The sequence below is a fragment of the Peromyscus eremicus genome, chromosome 2, assembly GCF_949786415.1.
Source record: "Peromyscus eremicus chromosome 2, PerEre_H2_v1, whole genome shotgun sequence".
Lineage (NCBI taxonomy): Eukaryota > Metazoa > Chordata > Mammalia > Rodentia > Cricetidae > Peromyscus > Peromyscus eremicus.
The window spans coordinates 2,677,733-2,704,729 of NC_081417.1; the positions used below are offsets into that span (position 1 = coordinate 2,677,733).

The 26,997-nt window shown below is 37.2% G+C and overlaps 1 protein-coding gene across 4 annotated transcripts in view; it reads right to left on the minus strand.

The window, feature by feature from the left end:
• Nucleotides 1–471: 471 nt before the first annotated feature.
• Pcmtd1 (protein-L-isoaspartate (D-aspartate) O-methyltransferase domain containing 1) overlaps nucleotides 472–26,997 on the minus strand; it is an 85,953-nt gene continuing 59,427 nt past the window's right edge. For 3 of the 4 annotated variants that reach the window (XM_059253798.1, XM_059253795.1, XM_059253796.1), the window contains 4 exons: nucleotides 25,279–25,381; nucleotides 11,778–11,949; nucleotides 9,319–9,442; nucleotides 472–2,431 (listed from right to left, as the gene is read on the minus strand). In XM_059253798.1, coding sequence (XP_059109781.1) covers nucleotides 2,061–2,431; nucleotides 9,319–9,442; nucleotides 11,778–11,831 — 549 coding nt within the window. In that variant the 5' untranslated portion in view covers nucleotides 11,832–11,949; nucleotides 25,279–25,381 and the 3' untranslated portion in view covers nucleotides 472–2,060. Of the gene's footprint in view, nucleotides 2,432–9,318; nucleotides 9,443–11,777; nucleotides 11,950–17,585; nucleotides 17,777–25,278; nucleotides 25,382–26,997 lie in introns of those variants that run through there. The other variant, XM_059253797.1, reaches the window with a different exon arrangement.

Below are 26,997 nucleotides of genomic sequence, written 5' to 3' on the forward strand. Positions count from 1 at the left end.
CCTTAAATTTTCATGTATTCCTACCTTTAAAAGCCAACCATAAAGTCACACCTGAAAAATAAATGAATTTAAAAGAATAAAATACACATTTCAAAAACAAAAAAATGCAATGATCAAGACAATCTACTGTACAATTTACAAAGTCAACAGAAGACAGCATAAAAACAGCCATCTTCAAATATATCCTTAACATCACTCTCCTAAATAATACCATTGAAGATCATGGATTTTCTGATATCTGTACATCAGCTCCAAGAAAAAAAATAAAGAGATGTGGGTGACAGGATGGGAAGATTAAAAACTTTTCCCACATAAAACTACATGTGTATCAGGAATTCAAGATTAAACTTCTAGAACAAATTTTTAAACATAAAAGTTTGTTAGTCTGGGGATAAATCTCAGTCACAGAGTGCTTGCCTAGCATGCCTTAGGTCCTAGTCCTGGGTTTAATTCCCAGTACCACTTGGCGGGGGTGGGGGGTGGGTGTCTTTTTCCTTTTTTGGATAGAAATAAGAGAGGATATTCCTTAGTAATAATTGGACATACCCATTCCGCCAAGAGCCAAATGAATTTCTTCCATAACACTGTCTCTCACATTACTAAAACAGTATCAATTATTTGGGTCAATTTCAAGTTTGAAATATTTTAACTGATTCGTGTATGCAGAATTACTGGAGCTGAGTTATTTAACTATTTGAAACATCATGATTGTGTTTCCTTTGGCAAATCTGAGTGGCTGCTCTGACAGTGATATGGTGAGAATAAGTGAGACACTTGAAATCTTCCCTTTAAAAACACATAATCTGTATGATATTAAGTAGTAAGTAGGTCACATCTCATGTCTTCTTAACAAGGAGGACTGGGTGCAAACCTTATGAGGAAAGAACTAGTAACAACATGCACTGCCTGTTTTAGCACTGACACCCTACATATGTTAAGAATGTAACAGTAAGCAAAAAATGAAAACCATTATCATTTTACCAAAGAAACAAAACATAGAAGGGAGGAAATGAGCTTGGTGTGGGTCAGAGATCTCACTATGATTCTGAACCAAATTTTAAATACAAAGGCATCTACATACAACTTCCATGACTATTTATACTAGAAAGATTCAAAACAGAAAAGGTGAGCATGGCCTACCTTGTTAAAGACAAATATCCACATAACTAAAAGTCCCATAAAGTGCTTCAGTAGACTATATCATTCCCCCTGTTACTGAAGGTACCTAATAAGTGAGTCACTTAATGTGACTTACTGTCTACATTCAGAGGCAAATGAGACAATGGAAATCTTTTCAAATCTAATACTTTATAATTACAAAAAAGCAATCCTAAATATACTACCTTTTAGAATTCTAGAATATCTGTAAATACTGAGAACACAAGGGGCCCACACAAACTAGCTGTGTTAAGTAGTCATTTCCTACTTTAATATTCACTTGCTGTGCTCTTAAAATCTCTATGAGAGAAGCAGGAATTTTCCCTGTATCTTTTGGCAATAGATTCAAAAAGCAAATGTTTCAGGCCTGTAAAATTTCATGAAGTCTGAAGTTTTTAAAGCTAAATTATTGAATATCTTGAATTATTACTGCACTGAGATGTTGCCCGGAATATGTCTACAACAAAAGTAAGGTAAGCAGATCTACAAGCACTTGCTTTCCTTATTAGATAAGAGAACTTACAAAAGAAATGCAAACTGCAATTTAAATAAGCCTATATATGTGTGACAATCTATCAACCTCTTATAGAGTGAAATCCAATGCCCAACACTAAAAATCTGTGAAAAACCAGAAGGGCATTACTGTACACAAAGTCCTGACTACTGATGCATTTCACTTTGAGATCACTGAGCTAAAACAGCATTTCCTCAAGATTTAAGAAAAATAGATTAGGAAACAGACTCTTTTAAATCACTGAATACATCATTTCTGTCATTAAGAGAAATAACTTAAGCTTTTTTCTGCAATAATTCATTCTAATGAAATAATTCTCTAACTCCTAATAAACACTACATTTACAAGAGTAAGGGAATTATCAGGAGGCATTCTTCCTTGTTTTAAGTTATTTGTCTCTAAAATATGTCAAGTAAGCTTTTAAAGACTCAGGGAGCGGCAGCTTCATGATCTTTTCCCTCAGTAAGTTCTGAGGTGGCTCCTCATGCTTCATGGTTTCACTATGATCTTTCTCTTCTTCTTCTTCTTTGCTGTCTTCTTCCATTTTTTCATCCTCTTCACTGTCTAGGGGCTGAGGAATAAGCTGATTACCTACAAATACATAAGTGTTAATTCTTTGTTTAACTCTCTTTCTTTTCCTCTTGGGTGGAGCCCTTTGCGAAATTCCCTTGGCCTGCATCTCATCATTTATGAAGTTTCTAAGTGTACGTCGAATATAAATACGAGCCAAGTCTTGGAGATTCCTGACAGCACATGGGGCTAAAAACAAACAGAAAAAAGAAAACATTATATACTGTTCGTTTCTTCACAAACTTATAAAAACCCTCAAACTATAAAAAAAAATATGTTGAGAACATTTAATACACAATGACTTAATGCACACTGAGCAGGGCAGGCAGTGCAAAAAATGAGGTGAATATCCATGTTGCTATCTATATGCACGCCTAATGTCAAGAATAATAATAGTAATAATTCAGAAACAAAGCAAGGACAAAATGGTAAGTACATTAGAGATTTTTACCCTGCATATTATTTTATGCTGGTTTTTTGATTGTTAGATAGAGGGGAGTTGATCACAACCCCATTCATAACTCCAATTCCAAAGGATCTGACACCCTCTTCTGGTCTCTGAGAGACCAGGCATGCACATGTTGCACATGTATAAATGCAGGCAAAATACTCATACAAATAAATTAAACATAAATGTAATTTTTTACTTAAAAAAATGAATAAATCATATGGAGACAAATACTTATCTGGAAAAAGTCAAGACAACATTTCAATAGCTGCCTAAACTCTGAAAGCTGTAGGGGGTGCTCACATAATGTGTGTATGGTGGGAGCGAGTAACAGGTAGACGGAGGCAGAGAGAAAGTAAGCAAGCGTGGACATTGGTTCATGGCAAAGGACCATCAGGTAGGAGTTGTGAATACACAGACTCCCACTATAAGAGGCACTGCTTTAAGACACTAATGTTTACAAATGTATCACAAAGTGGAGGAAGAAGGACCATACATTCAACTGTACAAAATACCAAGTGTGCCTTCGATGCAAAACTGTTCAACAAATTACTTAACAAACTACTTGTTAAACAATAGGCCAGTCACATAAGAACTCATTTAGATACATGACTGGCTTAAACTAGAAAAATTCCTGAATACAAGTAGAATACATTTGTGGAAGAGATAGGTTAAAAAGATGGAGAAGGGATGAAAAGGGTGAAAAAAAAAAAAGAGAGACAGAATGTGAAGAAAACAAAACAGCAATCATGTAACAGGTAGTTCTTGCCTAGATGTGCAATAGCTTTCTACTAGCTAGGGGCAAAGGCCTCCCTGAGGAGACTGTCAGCCAGAGTCTAAGGGAGCTGAATCACTTAGCAGCCATGAAAATGATCTGGGGCAGAGAGATCAGCAAAGCCCTAATAGGTGAATGGGCTTCATGGGCTCAAGGATCATTTACTGTGTAGGTTGTGATGTTTGGAACAGCAGGTCAGTTGAACTCTTGATCAGAGCTATGGCCACAATGACAGGAAGGGGCAAGACAGAAGATGACAGACAAACAAAATATTGATATATAAGAGAGCACAGAAACAAATTGGCTATGGTGGTTAAAAGCAAAAGTATCGACCAAAGCATCCAGTGTCTAGCCTAGCTTTGTGGGCAGGAGCCAGTATCAGATACAAACAGGGTAGACACAAAGAGGAGAACAGGACAAGAGGAAACTCAAGTGTTTGCCTATACTGAATCTGAGATAGCTATCGCTATCAAAGGTCATTTCAGGAACAGTATCAGCAAGTACAGGACACAGGAGGGTTGCTGGGACTTTCTCTGGCCTCTGCATGTGTGCATAGGCATATGCATCCCCACACATGTGTACTGCATAACATACATAAAAAAATAAGCATTTTCTTATATATTATTAAAAGCCTTAATAATATACTTCCCAGTGGCTCAGAAGAAAAACTACAAACAGCGAGAACTATTTTCAGGAAATGAATCTAAGTACACCATGCTTTTTGTCCATCTACTTTATTCCTCTGGGATAAAATCCTACCTACACAGCTTCAGTCTGTTTTCATGCCTAGCTCCTTTCTTGCCTGATTTCTCTCTATATTCATCTACTGTTCCCACTAAGTTCTGTCTTAATTGTTTTGTCTTAATTCTGCCTCATCTAGGTCCTTCTCATCTTGTTCTTACCCAGCTAGTACTTCCCCATCTGGCTCTTCCTCATCTTCCATCTCGTACACATGTTCTCTCTGGTCAAAATCCTCCTTATCCTTCTCCGTTCTCCATCCTCAAGTTCTCCACTCCTTTCTTCCTCTTCGTTTCCTTATACCTCTAAGTCCTCTCAAGTCTCTGAGGTGGTCAGTTACAAACCCAATCCATAGCAATCCTCCCCCTCCAGCCAGGTCACCAGGCTTGAATTCCTACAGGGTCATAAAGGCAGGTAAGAATTTTCCTCGCCGCCGGGCGGTGGTGGCCCAGCCAGGTCACCAGGCTTGAATTCCTACAGGGTCATAAAGGCAGGTAAGAATTTTCCTCGCCGCCGGGCGGTGGTGGCTCACGCCTTTAATCCCAGTACTCAGGAGGCAGAGCCAGGCGGATCTCTGTGAGTTCGAGGCCAGCCTGGGCTACCAAGTGAGTTCCAGGAGAGGCGCAAAGCTACACAGAGAAACCCTGTGTCGAAAAACCAAAAAAAAAAAAAAAAAAAAAAAAAAAAAAAAAAAAAAAAATTTTCCTCAGGCAGTGACCATCAGGCTTTCTTTTACAACTTGAAAATGGAGTGGTTAAAGGAGGAGGTCAACAGAGAGCTAATGATCAGTTTGTATATCAAGAAGGGAATTTATATGCTCAATCTACATTCCTAGAAGTGGTTAGATAAGAAATTAGGAGTCTATTAGTAAGGCTGTAAGGAAGGAGGGTCTCACCCTAAATTGTACAAGAAATGAAGCTATCCTCCTGACCTAGAAGACAGGTGTTGTTTCTTTTGGCCTTGGATGCTTGATAGGTATTTTAGGTAAATACACTGTTATGAGTTCTTGGAAGCATGCACAGCATTACAAGAAAATCACTGTAGGAATCAGCTAATATATATATATATACAAAAGCTAAATTATCACCAAGACTTCTTAAGCCATGGCTTGACCTTTGGAGAAGTCCTTGACTTTTCCAAGTAGTAGCATTTGTGACAGTAGTTCAGTTCCATTACGTTCTCATGTGGCTTGCAGCAACATTTCTGTTTTTTAAAAAAAACCTATTTTTTTTACAGCCAGACCTAGAGAGTGACACCCTGTCTCATAAAAATAAACAATTAAAACAGCAAAAAGTGAAAGATTGAGAAAATTGATTTATTTAGGTTGAACCATACAAAAACATTTTGGTTTCCCTAAACAAACAAACAAACAAACAAACAAACCAAACCCTAACTTCAAATATTAAATAAAAATATTTTTAAAATATTAATTCCATAGAAACCAATGTGATAAAATTTTATAATTTATTATGTATTCTCTGCTCCTGCCTGAACTTAAATATAACCTTCTTTTTGAAATTTTAAATCATATTTCTATGGTTTTATATGCATATAAACAACATACACATAAAACCATGGAAAGAAATATGATTTTAAGTCAAATAAAAATGTGATAAATCAAAGGAAAAATTATAACTTCACTTTAATAAGCTACTGAATATGAGCAGTTTTACTGTTAAAAGAGCCATTTGTCACAGGGTTTACATACATATTACTTTTAGGGGGTTTGGGGACCAGTGTTCTAGTCTATTCTAATTCTCTGTAATTATTAGGATAATATTCTATGAACAAAGAGATACTGTGATTTATTTTAGTAGAAACGGAAACTTTCACCTATTCTCCATTCTTTCAAGGAATTTTAGCAAATAGCAATTTTTAAAACTTTTTTATCATTGATTATTATACAAATTTTTGTTTGGGGACAGCAACTCTCAGAATTCTCAACCTGCTTTTGGAGACTGCTGTTTATATACGGAAATAATTAATACCAAAAAAGTGCCCTGGGCCTAAGATTAACATCTATCTTTTCATGCCAATCCAATTTCATAAATCCTCCCCCTTTTCCCATGAAAATTATTTCTACTGAAAACGTATTTCAGGAAGAAGATAGATTGTTTTAATTTGGGCCTCTACATTACAACTGATCCTATTTCACTAAGTGTCTATCTGTCTGTCTTCTAGTATGTAGGATGATAATGTGTGTGTGTGTGTGTGTGTGTGTGTGTGTGTGTGTGTGTGTGTTTGCATCTGGACACACACATGCCATAGCACATGTATGGAGATCAGAGAATAGCTTTCAGGAGTTGGTTTTCACCTCCTCTGTGGGTTCCTGGGATGAAATTCAGGTCATTAGCCTTGTTCTGCAAATACCTGTAGCCACTGAGCCTTTGCTGGCTCCTGCTGAGTTTATTTCTAGTTCATATTCATATATACTCAAGCAAATATTCAATAGCTGACAGTCTTATTTGCCATGTCTATTTCTTGTGTAGGGGAATGGAAACAGATACCTTGCACACTGTCCATGCCAATCATCAGTTACATTAGCATGCAATCATTATTTACAGCTAAAACTCATAAAAGCTAACCTAAAGGAAGTGTCAGATAAAAAAGAAAATAGCTATTGCTACAACTGTGAAGTTTTCAAGAATAAAGCCCTTCCATTGGCTACTGCACAAAACTGCAGAGCCTAATAGAAAGAAATGTGCTTACACACAAAGTACCTGCTGCGCGTGCATAAGGACACTACCACAGGCACCATGTACCACAGAGGTTTCTATTACTTTCCATTGGGATATGATAAATTAAAGTGTCAAAAATAACCACAATTCTATTTTTTTTTTAAATTGGAAGGAAAACAGCTTTATGTTGTTATTTCTTCTGTTAGCTAATAATTTAAGTAAGTTCAGTTAGTACAGAATGCCATGTGTATGCAGACTTCATCAAACAACCAGAAAACAGGTACAAGGACTCTATACTCATCTGATTGTGGTGCTGGAAAACCAGCACATATTCTTGCTTTAAGTAGTCTGGAAGGATGTGAACGCTGCAGTCTAGTAACTTCAAATTTCTAACAGAATGAGTATCCTTTTTTCCTTAACCATTCTTATTTTTAGTTTTCCTGTTGTATGTGGATGTTTTTAATATGCTTTGTCTCTTGTACCTTGTTATTACCAAGTCAATAAACAGATTGTTTAAAAGTTGGTTAAGAACAGTTTCTAAATTATGAAAATTTCAAAAATTTTCAGAACTGAGAGCTTAATCTCTTTCTAAATGAGATGAAAATAAAAACACAGGAGTCAAAATGGATGGACTTTATAAATCCTTAAAAGTAGTCACCATGTCTCCCTAGCACTCTCCAGGGTCCAGGTAAAGAAACCTTCAAGCCACTGACATCCCCAGAGAGTGACACCACAGGCCCCATAGGTCTCTGTATCTTCTCTCTCAATTTTCCCAGGCAGAGAAGAGTTTGAGGTATGACTGTGTTAAAAAACAACAACAATAAAAAACTGCTGGCCACCTATGTCTCTGATGCTGCCACAAAATGCATACACAATAGCTAGTCTCTGCTCACCCATGTGCACGCCTCCTGTAACTGGGTGGATGTCTAACAGAACTATGCAAATCTAAGCTTCTCCCTCTCAATGACCCTGCTTGGTAATCAATCTGACACAGCAACCATTAAGCTATCTGACCTCAGGAGTCTATCACTCAAATGATAAAAAACTGGAAATGGTATGACTTAATGAATTTCCCAAGACTCCCAACACTGTTTTTTACTAACCATTATTACAGGCTACACCCTAAGTCAAGTACTTTAGAAATATACTCCACAATTTTTTAAACCATTTCAAGAAGTTCATATATCAGATGGCTAATAAGAAAATCAAATAAATACTGACAATAAAACGGACTTTCTGTATAAAGCCACACTTCTATGAAATAAAAGCAAATCAAATCAGAGGTCCATCTGTAGTGAAGAATCCTACTTAAGGGTTTAACAAAGCCATGACATTCAAGCTTGTTAGCAACACTCTCCCTCTTTGTATTTCAAGGCCTTCTGTGTCCAGGTCAGATGCTCACCATACTCTCCTTGAGACTATTTTCTTGGTATCCAACATACCATACACTTAGATTCCTTCTTAACCACTGAGTCTTCATGTTTTATCTCTAAATTGGTGGGCCACAGGTCCAACTCAAACCCATCTATCTCCACTCTCCTTAGGTGATTTAATCTATTTCTTGTCCAAGCACAGCTTAAGACATTATCTTTACATTGAAGATTCTCAACTGATACTTCGGCTGTATAGTAGGTTTGCACCCAAATGGTTTCCTGACACTTGTATACTCATAGGCAACTCAAACACAGCCTAAAGAAAATATCTGCTCTCTCTACATCTCCTTCCAATGTACATAGACACATTCAGCTATTCCTTAAAGGGGAAACCAATTCTTTCCCTCCATCCACACTCCCCACAGTGTGGTATTTTTCTGCCTTCAAATAGATCTATCCACACCACCTTCACATTAACTAGTCTACTTCCCCATTTCCTGGTGATAATCCATCCTCCACAGCCCTCAAATATGCTCCTGATATTGAACCTCTCAGGCTCTTCATTAGCCTAACACCTTTATAGTCACTTATCTCGGAACAATGCTGTCACTCAGTGTAGTGAACTTGCCTACAGTCCCAGCACTCTATCCTTGGCTTTACAGTAAACAGAAGACCCTGACTCAAAAAACAAGCAAAATGAAGAAAAGATGCTGCAACAAAATTTTGATCAAGTAGGTTCCTAGATTACATTCAAATCATAATTTTGCCCCAGTAGACAAGCCTTCCTTCCTACCACCCTTTGCTGTTTCACAACCAGTTACCAGCTACTTTCTATCACATCACAAACTAGTAAGTTCACAGTTGGTATGATCCATTTCTTATTTCCAGAAAGGAGGTCACAGTGTCTCATACAATATAAAAACTTTTTTTTATCTGAACAATCAATCCACTCACTGCATTACTGCTGTATTTAACTCATTATAGTTATATGACCCACTAAATCCAAAATATGAGTGAGATACTATCAGAGACAATTCATTCCTTGCGTTCAAGGATCTACTTACGGAGCCCCACAGAATCCGGTGTGCCATTATCATTCTTACTAGGTTGTACAAGTGGTGCAAAGGAAACAGCAAGGATATTTTTACTTTCCCAAGTGTTTTGTCCAGTCCGCATAATCTGTGTCAACTATTTGGAGTAAAACAAGAAAGAAGCAATGCCATTACCTTAATGTCAAACATTCGGAATAATTGCCAATGAGAAGACAACATTTATATGCAATGAAGTTAGTTCCATTTAAGTATGTATTATAATACAAGGAATCTACTACCCACTCCACAGGAAATGCATGCCTGGTACTTTTAGTCTGAACTTACTACTATTATTTAACTAAATGGACATAGTATTGAACTGTCCATCATGAGTCACTTATGATGATAATGGAACAGTCCTTATCAGAGACTCACAATTTATCAAACTCCAGAGAATAAGTGTCTGTAGAGTACTCAGACATAAATGGGACATTTATATCACACTTTCCCACACTCCCAAGGCTCAGGGACCATCACAGATAAGAGGGCAGATGAACTGTAAGACTCAGAGGTCATGGGACATTGCTACAAAACAGTGTTTTCTGGACATGACAGGACCATGGCACCTTTGGATTCACGGCAGTCGACTGCAGGTCAACATTCTAGAATTGGGGAGAGGCCCTCATGGGGACCCACCCATAGCTGAGGTAACTATTGACAGGTGATGGCTGCTAAAAAAGGGAAAAGTCAGTTTTCTTTAGGGATGGAGTCCTTGTTAGGTTGACCATGCCTGAATGGATGGCCCATTCTATATGAGCAACACTAACTGGACTCTTCAATTTTTTTTTTAAAGGACATGAAGTTAGGAGGGAGACATAGGAGGAGAATCTAGAAGTTATAGAGGGAGTAGGAGATAGTGAATATGACCAAAATATAGTTTGTTGTTTGAAATTCACAAAGAATAAATTTATGTATATATGACACCTAAGATGAATTTTTAAAAAGGATTTATATATATGTGGCCTGGGAAGGAAGGGGAATCTGCATGAGCATATGTGCATATGCACACATGTGGAAGCCAAAGGAGAAAGCTGGAGTTACAAGCATTTGAAAGACAACCACCTTGTACTTGAGTGCTAGGATCCTAACTTTAATCCTCATGACTGCACAATCATTCTTAACAAACAAGCCATGTCTCTAATCCCAAGGTGGAAACCTGAGTGCAAAAGGAATACCCAAATACAACCAAGGTGAGTCTGTCTGACAGCTTCTACAGGTACCACTAGAGATCTGTACACAACACTGCCTCCCTAAATAAACAACTGAAATAGGTCTAATCATTTGTTTGGAGCACTGATTGTTAACAAGAATGTATTTTCATTACTATACCAGTGAACTCACTTTACACTCTTCTCTAACAGTGATAAAACAGATTTTAATTCTAACCTAATTTGATACCACAAACAAATACAGTCAGGGCCAAAGAGATGGTTTGGCTGATAAATATGATTGCTGCCAAACCTGACACCTGGGTTTCATCCCTGAGACCCACATGGCAGAAGGAGAAACCAACTCCTACAAGTTGTCCTTTGACCTCCAAACATGTACACAATAAATAATGTTTTTAAGTAATCACAAAAAGAAATTGTATCAATTCAACAAACATCTATAGTCTTAGAATGCCTATAATCCCAGCACGCATGTGCTAAGACAGCAAAGTCCTAAATTACAGGCTATCTTGAGATATAGAACAAAATCCTGACTCAGGAAAAACAGACCTTCAAACACATTATTAAAGAAAATCAAACAAGTGAGTAATTTTAAGTGTAAACCTCAGAAGTATTCAGGTAAATCAAGGAAATTGTATGTGTGCATATGTATTAAAAACCGTGCACACTGTACTCTCACTGCCACAACTTCACACTGGGCCAGGTAGGTACATTTTTTTTCTTTTACTATAAATGCCATGTGCGTGTGTGTTTGTGTGTGTGTTGCTAGAGATGGAACTTGCAGCCTCACCTGAGAGGCAAGCCCTCTACCACTCAATCACATCCCTGGTCTTTCTAGAAACATTCCTAAAAAAATTTTAGCATTCTTATCTACTGAGCCATCTTTCCAGCCCCTCAATGAAGATTTTTAAAAAAAAAAAAAAAATCTTGTTCTATTTATGAAACTAAGCACTTGAAGTCAGTCACAAACCAGACTTCTGAACATGAGACTGAATTCCTTCCAGTTGAGGAACCCAGAGGAACCTGGGTGAGCTGACTGGACAGGTGGGCTCCAGCCTCTCAATCACACTTCCTCTCTAGCTCTGCTTCACTTTGAAATACTTAAGGATCTCTTTCACGCTTCTTTCTATGTACATATGTAGATCTATAAAGACTTATTTCTGCTTCAAAATTTACAATGTGTCTTTCCCTATCACAGAACAGTAATCCCAATCCCACAACTATGTGGGCTCTCTTGTAACAAATGGGGGACAGAGAAGGTACCTGATCCTCTATAGGCATGACCAGTATTCCCCCAACTTTGAGCAAGATCTTCATGTAGTTTTCATGATCTTTCTGGACTCCAGCTCCACAGTAAATTCGATCATACTGATGACTGTCAGAAGCTATCTGAAGGCAATTACCCACCACAAATGCAGGTTCACAGAATTCAAATCTGTGTGAGAAAACAAACATTTTAACTTCTTTAAACAAAAAGTTAGCTCTCTGACAAATCACCATAACACTGTCCTTGAAACAACAAGGCTACCAAAATTAATTTTAAAGATAAAATTCAATTAGGAAATTTGATGTAAAATATGTGTAGAATTTAACAATGATCAAGTGTATTGTCTTGTTATCTGTGATATAGCACACAAAGCATCAACCTACTCTGGGTGACACTGAAACCTTGATTAGGGCATAGAAATGAACACAATAAAAAGCTCATCAAATGATAACCTTGAGAAGCCCCCATATTGATGTTTGAAGATGAAAGTCAACAATAGGAAAAGGCTTCACTTTCTACACTTTCCAGATATTTGGGGCCAGCAGCAAGTAGGAGAGTTCTTCAAGGACTCCTCTCTGCTTGACACTGTTGCTGACAGAAACAGTAGCACAACTTTGGCCAAGAGATACCAATCAACTGGCCACTGCCCTTGCAACCACTAAGATTAGGGTGCCTTTAATAAAATTGTGGCCGGGCAACTTACAAGACTGGGACAGAATCAAATGAGTAGTGCTTTCTTAACTGTAGCTTTGACCCCTATGGTTTTCTTAAGCAACACAAGAGGAGATGTGGTTTCAAGGTTCATCCAACCAAGTACTCATGGCTACAATATGGTCATTTCATATATCAATAAACTACCTTACACAGGCTTTAACTATGCTTCTTAAATTCTGTCAACAAAGTGAAAAATACACTATTACACAACATAAAATTAAAACCTCAATGCAAATGCAATCATTTTTCTCCTTAGACCCTGAACTCACTGTATAGCCCAAGGTGATCTCAAACACCATGAAATTCTGCTTCAGCATCTAAAATGCTTTAACTATAGGTGTGAGTCCCCATTTCCAACCATGTCCAATCTTTTCAAACTAATTCTTAAACTTTTAAGTTGATAGTAATAAAATCATATCATAAGATTAAGTCCTTGTTTACAAATGAAATAATTTACAGTAGGAATATGGCATACACTAGAAGATAACCAAATGATTTCAATCAGAACTAATTTTACTTTATAAAATATATCCTGCCCTTTGATAATTAACTGTGAACTTCCTTCATCTTAAATTCTCATTAAAATTTATTACAACAGAGATATATCAATGGACATACATTTAAAGGAGTCCACCAGTCTTGTGCCCTGAAAGTAGGGAGGGGTTGAAGGAGCTGGAAGGTAGGAGTTAAAAACAATACACACTGTACTCTCATCTCCACACCTTCACACCGAGCCAAGCATATCCATTATTTTATTGTAAATACCACCTCACTGTTTACATTTTCAGAACTCCCTTCCATCATTTTGTCCTCCTGCAGAGAATAAGGGGTTGCTATGAGTGTTTCCCTCAAAGAACCTATATGCTATAAGCTTGTCCCAAGTATGGCAATGTTGAGAGGTAGTAAAATCTTTAAGAAGGGATCCCTAGTAGGAGATAACTAGATCATGAGGAAACAAACCATCTCAAAGGGATTAATTGTCGAGTCACAGAGGTAGGTTAATCAGTTATTACAAAGCAAGATCACTCCAAACATGTTGTACAATATCCTCAAATAATGCTCAACATGAGATGCTGTCTGCCATGACTTGATGCATCAGGAGGCCCCACCAAGGCAGCTTGTGTTGTTACAACACAAACAAGTTTCTAGTCCAGCCGCAATCTGTACACACTTTGCTGAATTACTTGCCTCTAATTTCATGTGAGAACCATGACAAAGTATTCCTGTGTCTGTGTGTGCTGTTCCTTTGCTCTACATTCCCCTCACTCGCTATCTTCTATTAATGAATGTCTACTACACTTTCAAGTTACACTTAAAATATCAGCTTCACAATGAAATCCTAATCTTTAAAAGTATTAGCTTACCTATGTCATGGATATTTAGTTTCTCTCAGAGATAAGACTATATAGCCCAACCTCTGATTATTCAAGATAGGGACAAAATGTATTTTCTTTTTAGATTTGTTTATTTTATTATTGTATGTGTATAGGTGTTTTGCCTGCATATATGTCTATGTACCACATGCATGCCTGGTGCCTATGGAGGCCAAAGAAGGCATCTGGATTCCCTGGAACTGGAGTTACAGATAGCTGTAATCAGCCATGTGGGTGCTGGGAATCAAACCCGGGTCCTCTGCAAGAGCAACAAGATCTTAACCAGTGAGCTTCAGTCCCAAAATTTAAGTTTTTGATTTTAAGTAATTATTTTGTGAATCACCTGGGTTTATTTTTTTTTTATTAAATTTACAATAAATCCTCTTTAAAAAAGTTATTCTCAGTAAGTTCTATCTGGAAAAACCATAATTCTTATAAAAAACTCATTTTAAATAGTAATTTATGTTAATCTTACAATTTACAGATGCATAGAATCTTCAAAAAATCAGAAGATTTTGAATTATTAAACTTCTTTTACAAATCTATTAAATCAACTAAAAACATATTAACAGTTTTGAAAGGTTCCTACTACCCAAAAAACAGGGCAGCTTACAGAACTAATACCTAAGTAAAAACACCACTAGAAGTGAGCAACTTACAAGTAAAACCACAGAAAATTATTCAAGAATTTTGTGCCTTATTTTAAAATTGAGTGTGTACCTCTGCACAAGTTCCCCCAAAGAAAGTGGTTCCTGTTCATCTAGTTAAGTAGAGTCTAACTTCAGCTCTGGGTGCTCACTGCAAACACAAGCGAATGGACAAACACTAAATAATTCCACTCACTACAGTATAATTTACATTGTGGTAAGTGTGTTAGTATTTAGAAGAGAAGAATATGACTCCTTAAGTATGAAGGTGAAATGCAACAGACAGACCTGGAGATCAGAGGCTTCTTGTAAAACTAAAAGTTGTGATCTGAAAGGTCAGACTGGACTGTCTAGAGCCACACTACCCAAGATGGTAGTCATTAACCACACAGACACCGAGCCCTTCAAATGTGGTTAGCCCAATATGAGTTGCACTCCATGAATAAAATTCATATAAATTTTCAAAGACTTTGTACAAAAAAGTAGACTATTCAAATAATTCTTTTACATTGCATACCAATAATCAATGTTTATGCAGTCACATCAAAGGACAAAATACACAACTGGCCATTTGCTTGTCTCAGGTAGACAGGTGGTGCAAGAACTTTCTCCTTAACATAATGTTTTCCCTTTGCAATATTTTCCTGGTTTTTGGTTGTTTTTTGTTTGTTTGGTTTGTTTTGCTTTTGTCATCCCCGAATATGTCTAAATTTAACTGCATCTCTTTCACCTATTACAACCCCCCAAATGCATTTATTCCACTAAGGAAAACATGTAAGAAATATATATGCTTTATAATACCTTTTCTAACCACCAACTTTGAATAAGATCTCAAATTACAAACTAAATAAGATGATCGCAAAAATCTCAAGATCTGAAGAGAAATTTGCCTAGAAATAGTTACAGGAAAAGTATATGCCCACAGCACTTTATAGTGATATAATGGTTCAGATCATGACGCTGGTTGGTAAATGCCCACTGAATCCATAATGATATAATGGTTCAGACCATGATGCTGGTTGGTAAATGCCCAATGAATCCATAGTGATGAAAGGGTTCATAGATCATGACAACAGCTGGTAACAGTAGCACCATGTATATTGCCCCAACACATGAAAAATCAAGATAATGTTTGGCTTTAATGTCATATAACTGAGTATCTAAAACCATGCTCACTATTCTAGTAATAACCTGAATGTTTTCCCTTCTGATAGAGATATGACGAAGTCTATTTACCTCAAAGTGTGGATAAAAGCATTTGTTTAGAAGAAAGATTCAATCTCTGATGTCCACTAATACAAATGAAATATAGACTCCTAACTCACTCACTTACTATAATTTAACATACTAACTTCCTTAAATGGAACACTTAAATTTGAAAGCCTACTGGAATTAGAAAATATTCCAGGGCTGGTGAAATGGCTCCGAGGGTAAAGGCACCTGCTGACAAGCCTGATGACCTCACGACGTGGGTTCTGGTGAAAGACAGTACAGACTCCCACAAGCTGTGCTCTAACCTCCAAGTCTGTGCCCCACCCACAACAAAATAAATAAAAACATACTAAGAAAAATAAATTTAAATCCCAAAAGTATTGTACTGTTTCTAGTAATAAAAATTATAGTCGGGCAGTGGTGGCGCACACACTTGGGAGGCAGAGCCAGGCAGATCTATGTGAGTTCCAGGCCAGCCTGGTCTACAGAGCGAGATCCAGGACAGGCACTAAAGCTACACAGAGAGACTCTGTCTCAAAAACCAAAAAAACAAAAACAAAAACAAAAAAATCATAAAAGAGATATATCTAAAACTATGAAATAATGTTGACAATAAAAACATAAAGAATTTGTAAGTCAAATATACAAGAAGTCACCACCAATAAATAAAAAAGAAAACCAGAAAAAAAATAAAAATTTCTCCCAAAAGTATTCCCTATTCAACCGTTAATTATGACTTAATCTTTGCTACCTATAATACATAAATTTTTCACAATTGGTTAGGAAAAAAACTTTAAAATTGCTTACTGTTAAAATTGTAAAGCTTTACATACGGATAGAGATTAATTTTCGAACAAAGCACCTACAGGTGCTTCTGAGTAGCAAGCAGTTGAGAACGGGAAATGCCTTAGTAATGTCACAGTACCTTTACAATAGCATCCATGAAATAAGTTCATACTAGTGCTGGAGAATGAGTAAGATTCCAAGGCTGACATTTTTTCCAAAAATCTTATCATTTAAAATATTCTTGTTAAATGGTGGCACATATTTATAGACATGCTCACTAATATGCACAAGGATAATAACTGAATCAAGACATAGATGGGGAACGCTAACAGTGTTATCTGTTACTGACCAGTAAATTATAACTCCTATTGATTCTTCCAAGAAGAGTAGAAAACAAGAAAAACAATTCTTAGTTCTTGACTATTCCAAAAGTTGTACCACACTGTTTCTTTAAACACACAGAGACAAAGCACACTTTAAACCTTATACAATAATTTCTGTGTAATCTAGAAGATTGTAGTGATAAACTGGAACTTCTGTGTATAAAATGGCACTATGGGTACCAATAAATTACATGTGTAATTCAGGTTAGAATATAATGAAAAAGGAAATCCAAATTCCATTTATTCATACAAATCACACATAAAATGAAATCTGAGAAATGTTAACCAATTTACCAAAATGATAAATATATGATTATATTTAAGAATGGCTCAGGTGTTCTTTCCCTAGTTCTTACATTAAAATTAGATGTTTCTTAAAATTTTTAATTTTAAAAAAATTCATAATAGAACCTCTCAAACTCACTTTCCGGAGGCATATTACCAAATAAAAGTTATACTACCAGTTATCTGTATATAGGGGAAAAAAAGTCTTGAAGCCTGTAAAATACCACAAGTTCATTCACATGAGGCTTATTACCAATGAACCTGAAAATACAATGACTCTTGTGAGACTCCCATATTGGATCACATTTCACTTAACTCTTACTAAGCTGTACACTGAAAACCATTTATGGAAGAATGCAGAACATATAGACATTTTGGCTGAGGCCAGGATTCCAGTCACTTACCTCAGCAGTGGCTTTCTTTATGGGTGCATGCTGGACTATCTTCATCTCAGACGGACAGATGACTTCGTTCACAGCCCGGACCTTGCCAACTTGCCCATATAATTCTTTTGAAAAGCAGCTAGGAGAGCAGGGTGACCTAGCCTTGCCCTGTAGCTTCCCTCTTAGACGGATAGTCTAGGTCTAGGAGCTGACTGAGAGCAGAAAAAACAACATTCCCCTTCAATACACTGTCAAGTAGGGGCTGGCAGTTGTACACCTAGTTAATAGGTGCCAGAGGACACTGTCATTGAAATTGTAGACAATTATTCCAATGGAAGAAAGGAATTTCAAGGACCTGGAAAAGAGTCCTACCTCATTCTCATACCTCATCCAAAACAACCTGACAAATGAATCACAAAATCTTTTTCTTAAAACATTTCATTAAAATACAGTTTGAGTCTTAAGAGCTATGGCCATTTTATTAAAAATAAGACAAAACTTTAAACAGTTCTGCTGGAGTAAAAGCAACGAAAGTATTAAACTCTTGACCTCCAAATAAACCATTCAAATACCTTATAATCAGTAACTAAATTGGTGAATGAAAATTAGAAAACAAAAACTTTACCTTTTCAAATGTTTACCCTTCCAACTGCACCAAATTTATCTTAGAACAATTCAGGCATTATTTGAATCAAAGCATTGAAAGTAAATACAGTGGTATGTTTGCTTGCATTGAATAAAAGCATTGTAGAAACCAAAGTACTGAAATGGTTGCTAAATGTTTTCTAGAAAACCTGACAGCTAAGGCATTTAAAGTTATTACTTTTCTCCACAGAGATGTTAACATATATAATTAATGGCCCTTTTACTATTTTCAAGAACCCTCTCCTAGCATTTGATTATTTATTATGTTACAATTTTTTGTCTAGCAAGGTGTAGTGGTTCATGTCTACAATCCCAGCACTCTCAAAGCTGAGACAGGAGGATCACAAATTTGAAACCTATCTGAGCAACTTAACAAGTTCCTGACATGTATGCACACATGTGCACACACATGCACACACCTGGAGGGAAGGAGGGAGGGAGGGAGGGAGAGAAGGAGGGAGGGAGGGAGGGAGGGAGGAAGGAAAGAAGGAATGAAGGAAGGAAGGAAGGAAGGAAGGAAGGAAGGAAGGAAGGAAGGAAGGAAATTAAAAAAGAAATTGTTTCTGAGACAAGGTTTGACTCTGTAGGCTAGCTTGGAACACTCAGTGACTCTCCTGCCTTAGTTTCCCAAGTGCTGGAATTATAGGTATGCCTCATCATGATCAATTTAAAAGCATATTTTAAAGGGGCTGAGGATGCAGTAGTGGTAAAGTGATCTAGCATGGCTTCAATCCTCAAAAACAAAACAAAACGAAACAACAACAAAAAAACTGCTTATAACTTGCAATAATTTGTATAAGACTATTTCTGAACACTATTAGTAAGATATACAAACATCTAAAGAGTATTGAGAAATACTGAGTATAATGAACTACAAAAGCAAAATGACTTCAATACAATTCTCTTAAGAAAGACATAACACTACTCCAGTGATAAAAACTAAACTGTATACTGAAGCACTTAATTTTCAAATATAAATCACTTGTGAAAAATAAACCTTTAATTAATTTTAAGTAAAACCAGGATATTGTTGTTGCCATGCATCAGCTAGCTATACCTTTGAAAACTATAAAAGATGAAGAAGGCATTGCCTTTCACTCATCCTCCCCTCCAATAAAGCCAAGTGTCCTGTCCTGTATAGTGTGTGTAATCACATCAGCAGTATTGCCTGATTCTTATCTAAAGGATACACATGATACATATTACAGTGCTGTTTTACAGTTTGAAACCAGGGCTAAGATGCTAGGCTATAGTTTATTGGTAGCAGCTTATTTCTAGTAAGAAAAAAGAAAAAAGAAAAAAAAAAAAGCAATGCATTTTAACTGGCCAGAGTCTAAGACAGTGATTCTCAACCTCCCTAATGTTTCGACCCTTTAATACATACAGTTTCACATGTTGTGGTGACCCCCAACCATAAAATTATTTTCATTGCTACTTCATAACTGTTTTTTCTACTGTTATGAATGGTAATGTAAACATCTGATATACAGGATATCTGATATGTGACCCCTATAAAAGGGCTGTTCAATGCCCAGGGGTCACCCACAGATTGAGAATCACTGGTCTAAGACAAAAGACTTACTGATCTGACCACCCACTACTGTTTTTATCACTTATGACTCACTTATGTGCCCAATTACATAGAAATAAGGATCCACTACTCTCTGTAGGAAGAATATGCAGACTATGCTCATTTGGCTACAGATAAAAGAACATTTCCAAAATCTTCTCTCTAGTCATCTGAGAGAAATACAATCTACTAACCTTACAGGAATTTTATGAAGTATGATTCCGAAGAGTAAAATCAACTGTACATGCACATATATACTAAGTAAATCCATACACACAACTATAAGCAAACATTTTATTAATGACAAATTCTTCCATGAGGTCAAAGTTTATAATTCAAGCTTCTTTAAGATATTCATCCAAGTACTCACAGCTGGAGAGATGTATTTTGTTTACTACATAAATACCGAATTAAGGTAATTTTACTCCCTTAACTTCCTCCCTCTCTTGTTGACTAAATGTAGAGAGCATAAGGTCCTTTTGCTCATAGAAAGCACTAGGGAAACCGCAAATGTTAAATACACAGGTTGTCTCTTCAACCGAAGAGGTGAATATGTGTTTTCAGCCCTGAAAACTGGGAGTGGATGTAGTTAATAGCCTGGTGGTCTGTGCTATCTGTAGGGCCAGGCCTTACTTGGCTCCCCCAGACTTCTATTTATTTCAGTCATTCTCTCTAGATACTTATGTTGAGCATTGTTTCTCAGTCAAAAGGTCACTTGTACTTTGTAAAGAGTTTCAATGTAAACATGTCTTAAGTTTTGTTGCACACATGAGATTAAATTAATTATCATCAGGAAACTTTTTTTCCAAAGTTGTAATGAGCTTAAATGTGCCTAAAATAAGCCACTTGGTGTCAGCCTCTAAAAGTTTGACCCATTACCAGCTACTGAGTCGTGCTGAACCTGATTTCTTTCTTGTCTCACACAGATCATTACTCTGCTGGCCCTGGTGTCTGCACAGACCCCCCACAACTAAACACCCAATCTTCCCAAAAACCTCAGTAAAGGCGGTCCCAACACTAGTCTAGATTAGAGTGAACTAAAAAATGATCTTTCAGGACTGTCAAATGAACTTCTGGCTCCATGAGTAAAGTTGCTCACTGCCAAATCTGACAACTTGAGTTTTGATTCCCAGGACCCACGTAGTGGGAGGTTAAGAATTAACACCTGTAAATAGATGTAATAAAAATGTTTAATAAAATAAAAATGATATTTTGTGGTGTGTGAAGACTATTACAGGTTAGTAAACTAGCAACAGTAGGGCACTGAAACTAGAACATGCCAAGTCTATTTCTTTTCTTGATAGCAGTCACCTTTTCCTGAAGGGGTCAAAATAACTGGCTGCCATCAGAGACCACTTAGCCCAGGAACCCTAAAAAATCATCTGGTCATTTGTGTTTAGGAAGATCTTTGAAATCATAGCAGTTCATAAGGAAGTTCAGTGAACACCATCACTAAGGAATAAATCCTTCACTCTAGCTTCCCATGTCCAACTACAATAAGTTCTGAGAAGCTGCTTTGAACCATGAACCTGTGCATGCAGTGCTGACATAGTTCAACAGATATACATTAAGAACTCTTTTATTCAAAGAACAAATATGACTTAAGACATGAGACCCAAGTTTGTAGACACCACACACACAAACACACATATTTGTATTTCTACATCATGCATTACATATTCTAACACTGGTTAGTTACTTAACTTTCTACCAGTTGTTACTTTATGCAAAATGAAGTATTAGCAATTCTTTCAATACAAGACCCATTTGTGATGTGAGATACTGAACAGTTAGTAATACTTCATACCCGTTCTGATCAGTTTGTCAACTTGACACAAGTTAGAGTCATCTTGGAAAAGGGAACCTCAACCGAAAAATATGTCTCCAGCAGACTGGCCTGTAGGCAAGTCTGTAGGGCAATTTCTTGATTTATGATTGATGTGTGAGGGCCCAGCCTACAACTGTGGGAAATGCCACTCCTAGGCTGGTGGTCCTAGGCTGTATAAGAAAGCAGGCTGAGCAAGCCACGGGGAACAAGTCAAGAAGCGGCCCTCCTCCATGGCCTCTCCTTCAGTTCCTGCCTGACTACCTTCAATGATGAACTGGGAGCAGAAATAAACCCCTCCCCAGGCTGGTTTTGGGTCATGGTGTTTACCACAGCAACAGAAACCTGACTACATACCAATGCCTCACGAGTAAAATTAAATTGCCTCAACTGTCTTCTTTTGAATGGATAAACATAAAAATGTTTCCAAAATACATGCTAAACACCTAGTTAACTATGCTAAACATTTAGGTAACTCTTCACTGAATGTTATGGATCATCATTTCAGGAATTATTTAAAAACAGGTATAACAGTAACAACAAAATATTTTGAGAGAGAAGGGCTAAAGAGGTATCCCAGTGGATAAGATGCCTGCCATGCAAGTGAGGACCAGAGTTTGCACCCCTAGACCATGTAAATAAAAAGCCTGGCATGGCAGCAGGCACTTAGTTAAGTACATGAGCTTCAACTTGAGTGGTGAGAGGTCCTATCGAAAACACACAGATAAGGAGTGATAGAGTAAAGAGATCCCACATCAACCTCTGGCCTCAACACATACACACATGCATACCTCCATGCCCACACATGAACAAGTACATATACTGCACATACACACACACCATTAAATAATAAATGAGACATTTAAATAGCCTTCAAACTTATTTGTTATGAATTAACAAACTATATAAAAAAATCATTGAAATCATAGTATATTTTACTGTTATCTAGAACCACTTGTTTGATGACTCAAGTTTTCCCTAAGCCTGTTCTGATTAATGACCAGAAACTGAACCGTCATGTATCAATAGATGAAATGTATTAATAACATGTGATAAACCTTGCTGTAGATTTTGAGCCTTTGTTAATATTACCTTTTATGGTGGTATTATGTTCCCCAAAATATTGTGCATCTTAATAAACTTATCTGGGGACAGAGACAGAACAGCCACTAGATACAAAGGCTAGAAAATGGTGGCACTCACACCTTTAATCCTAGCATTCCAGAGGTAGAAATACTTCTGGATCTCTGTGAGTTCAAGGCCACATTGGAAACAGCCAAGCATGGTGACTCATGCCTTTAATCCCAGGGAGTGATGGTAAAAAGCAGAAAGGTATATAAGGCATGAGGACCAGAAACTAGCAGCATTTGGCTGGTTAAGCATTCAGGCTTTCAAGCAGCAGTTCAGCTGAGAGCCACTGGGATGAGGACACAGAAGCTTCCAGTCTGAGGAAACAAGACCAGTTGAGAAACTAGCAAGGTGAGGAAGCTGTGGCTTGTTCTGTTTCTCTGATCTTCCAGTGTTCACCTCAAAACCTGGCCCGGATTTGTTTTTATTAATAAGACTCTCTAAGATTCATGCTACAACCTTTACATTTTCTAAGTTAAAATGTATTTAAAAAGTTATGGCAAGATTAAGTTTCAATATTAAAACACATATTTTACAGGCAATTAAAGAATACAAAAAAAATCCAAATAACTAAATAAAAATTAATCTTGCCCACATCTCAAGACTCAGCAACCACATTAGTCATTAGACAGAAGGAAAACAAGAAAGACACAGATTCTAAAGTTTAATTGCAATTTCTTATTAAATAATGGGCTAAAAACTTTGATTTCTGTTAAATGTGTTTCTTTTTCGGAATAAATGCATTAGGCAATTGAAAATGGTTGAACAGTATGAATTAAGTGTTAATTGTTCATAAGAAAAGTAGTTCAGGGGCTGGAGAGATGGCTCAGAGGTTAAGAGCACTGACTACTCTTCCAGAGGTCCTGAGTTCAATTCCCAGCAACCACATGGTGGCTCACAACCATCTGTAATGAGATCTGATGCCCTCTTCTGGTGTGCAGGCATACATGTTGTATACATAATAAATAAATAAATCTTTAAAAAAAAAAAAAAAAAAAAAGAAAAGTAGTTCAGGAGTTGGAGAGATAGCTCAGTGATTTAGTGTACTTGCTGCTCTTGGGGTTAGATTCCCAGCACCCACATGGCACACCTCACAACTATCTATAACTCCAGTGCCAAGGGATCTGACACCCTCTCCTGAACTCTATGTGAACCAGGCATGCATGTGGTACACACACAGATATGGAGGCAAACCACTCATACATGTAAACTAAATCTAAAAGAGAGACAAGTTGTTCAGCAAACTGCTAATTTAACTAGCTGACTTAAATCTATTGTGTTTATTACAGAAAAAAATAAAACCTGAGCATCTGCACACCCTCAGTCCCACCTAAAGTGCTGAAAAATCCGGGTACAGTCACACCTGTTGCACAAGTGCTGAATAATCCGGCTACAGCCACATCTGTGTTGCACAAAAGCTCGCCCGCACGGACTCCAGGAGCTGAGGATTTTGCTATGGAGTCTCAGTTTTGTATTCTTCAACCAGTTCAAGCATCATTCACACCGGGACAGACACAGTGGAGAAAGAAGGCAACACTGAAAGGGTAAGGAGAGGAGGAAGAGAGGCAAAGGAAGGGCAGAAATGGAAAAGACACTCCCTCGCAGACATTCATGCTGTGCTTGGCTTTTAGAACTCTCCTCTAGGTGTGCTCTCTCGAGATGACGCCTCTTGTGGTGGCCCAGAAGTGCTGCCCCATCACATACACATACATGGTTTTTCACACTGGCAGTTACAGCCAAGGCTAGCAGTGAGTGAGAGGCCCCCTGCCAATAAGCCAAGTTTGAATTCTGGGTCAGTTTTTACATTGAAATCTTGTTGTACAGTGACTGTATTCTAAGCTTGTGCTTCTTATCCTTTGTAAGGCTTTCTCTATTGACAGTTATACAGAAAAAAATGGAGCCCTACATGTAATAGGATATTTCAATTCATAGGCTTTATTCTAATTCAAGCAAAAGAGCCTTAGTTCCATAAAATTGTCAAGGCAGAATTTCAACATGATTACAATCCAAATTCACTTTCACTGCTGGCCAAGTATCAACACCTAGGTAATACGTTGTGGGAAGGGAAGCCAGGGTTCAAAGTAAACAGCTCAATAAAATGGCTTTCTCAAACACGATGCCACAGTGACACACACAGATGTATTTCTACTAAACATATTATGAAGTAACTGAATACTGTAAAGAAAGACCCTTATATGCTGACATACAAATTAAGGTACAAACAGAGGACAGACTGTTAAATTATACTATGCAAAAGGTTGAAAATCAGTTACAGCAAAGTACTGTGAGCATAAACATTGTGTTTTCTCTCCAGAGGATACCTATGAGACATTTAATAAGTAAAAGGTCAGTAACAACATATTATCTATCTATAATTTAATAAAAAATTACATGGTAACTTTCCTATTTCTTTCTCATTGCATAGCACACAGATTTCTGCTGTATCCACTTAACCAGAATCAATAAACTGATACCATTGAAAAACAGGAATACTACACATATTTATTAATTTCTCTCACATCAAAACTACAGGTATAAATACTTACTTATCAAAGCTATCGCTATTTTTGATGAAGCTCTCCAGTTTTTCCTTGGCATATTCCACCACATCTGAATGAAGTTCAATTCCATGATTTATTCCAAAAGGTCCTGTAATTGTAGCAGCATTTTTACAACAATATTAATGATGTGCCCCAGAGTTCTAATTTCTGTTTACTTATCTATCAAGTAGCATTAAATGAGTATAAGAAATATGTAAACATGTACAGCTGGATTTTCGAGTTGAATGGAAACCTGTTTATATTGCTTCCATGTAGTAATGGGGAGGAGTGGAATTCACCTGTTTCTGTGACGGGGAAGAGAGATCGAGTGCAGAAGTGAAGAGAGATTAAAAGGCTGAAACCTACAGGTCTCCAAAGACAGTTTTTTGGCAGGACACTATGATCAAAATAATCACATATCCACAAATCCCCAGGTTTAAAGGGTGGTGGTATTGCTTTGCAGTTCTGAAACTGGGACCAGACCTTGCCCTAGTCAGCGCTCTGTACCTCCAGCACACTGTTTTGCTAACTAGCTTACTCAAGTCACTATGTAGTCCAGGCTAGTCTCTAACTTGTGATTCTCCTGCTTCTGCTTCCTGAGAAGGGAGGGGAAATACACATGCAACTAAAGTTTGAAGCTTTACCCAGATCTTAACTTATTGATTCAAAATCTGATGGTTCTCAGATGTGTTGTTAAAAGTTCCAGCAAACTTCATGCTTTTCACACCACACTTCTTTTTACACATGATGGTGGCTGGAGAGAGCGCCCAAGAAAAGGGCTGGAGGCAAGGGCTTTCTCAGTGCTTGCTATAACTGGCAGCTGATACTGAGATCTAGAACTTGTTATTTTCTAAAGTTACTACTACACGCCCTGTGTGCCCATTATCCTCACAAAGGTAATACTTGATTGCAGTGGACGATGCAAGTTCTCTTTACTGTCAGAAATGGAGCCGAACAGGTTTTGTGCTCTACATTCTCTTACTCTCATCTAAGAAGTTCCCTATGAAGGTTGTGTTTTCTTCTTGTTGTTTTGGATACAGAGTCTCTCTATGTAGTACCCAACTATTCTTGAACTTAAAGATTCTCCTGCCTCTGCCTCTGCCTCTGCAGTGCTGGAATTAAAGGTGTGTGCTACTTTGCCCAGATTATTAATTTTCCTTAAGGAATCTGTAACTGGGTGTCCTCTACAGTCTGTCACAACACAATGCATATTAGACTTGTTTCTACCAACCACTAAAAACTTTAAAGTCACAAGAAAAAGTCAACTACAAATGATTAAATTTAGTTGTTCCAAGAGTACAAAAGAACTGAAACAAAATTACTCATACAGTCTTCAACACAACTATCAAATGTATATGATGCTTTCTCATGCTAGATTGCTATAACATTATTTTTAGTTGTTTTAAAAAACAGAAAACTCATTTCATTTCTTCAAAAGTTAAATCAAAAGAAAATCTGACTCAGCAAACATAACAGGATTATTTTCCTTTTTTTCCAGTTTGGTGGAGTTTTGTTTTAGGGGCTGGAGGAGGGGTGTGCTGAGACAGGTTGTATGTAAAGCCCAAGCTGGCACTGACTGTTACACAATGGAGAGTGACCTCATGAGCTGGTCCTGTCACTACCTCTCAAGTAATGGGATTACATCACCATGCCAACTATTCTGAAATGTTTTAAAAGTGAACAAAGTAAAGCAATCATAAATACTTCTTTTCTGTTTCCTTACTT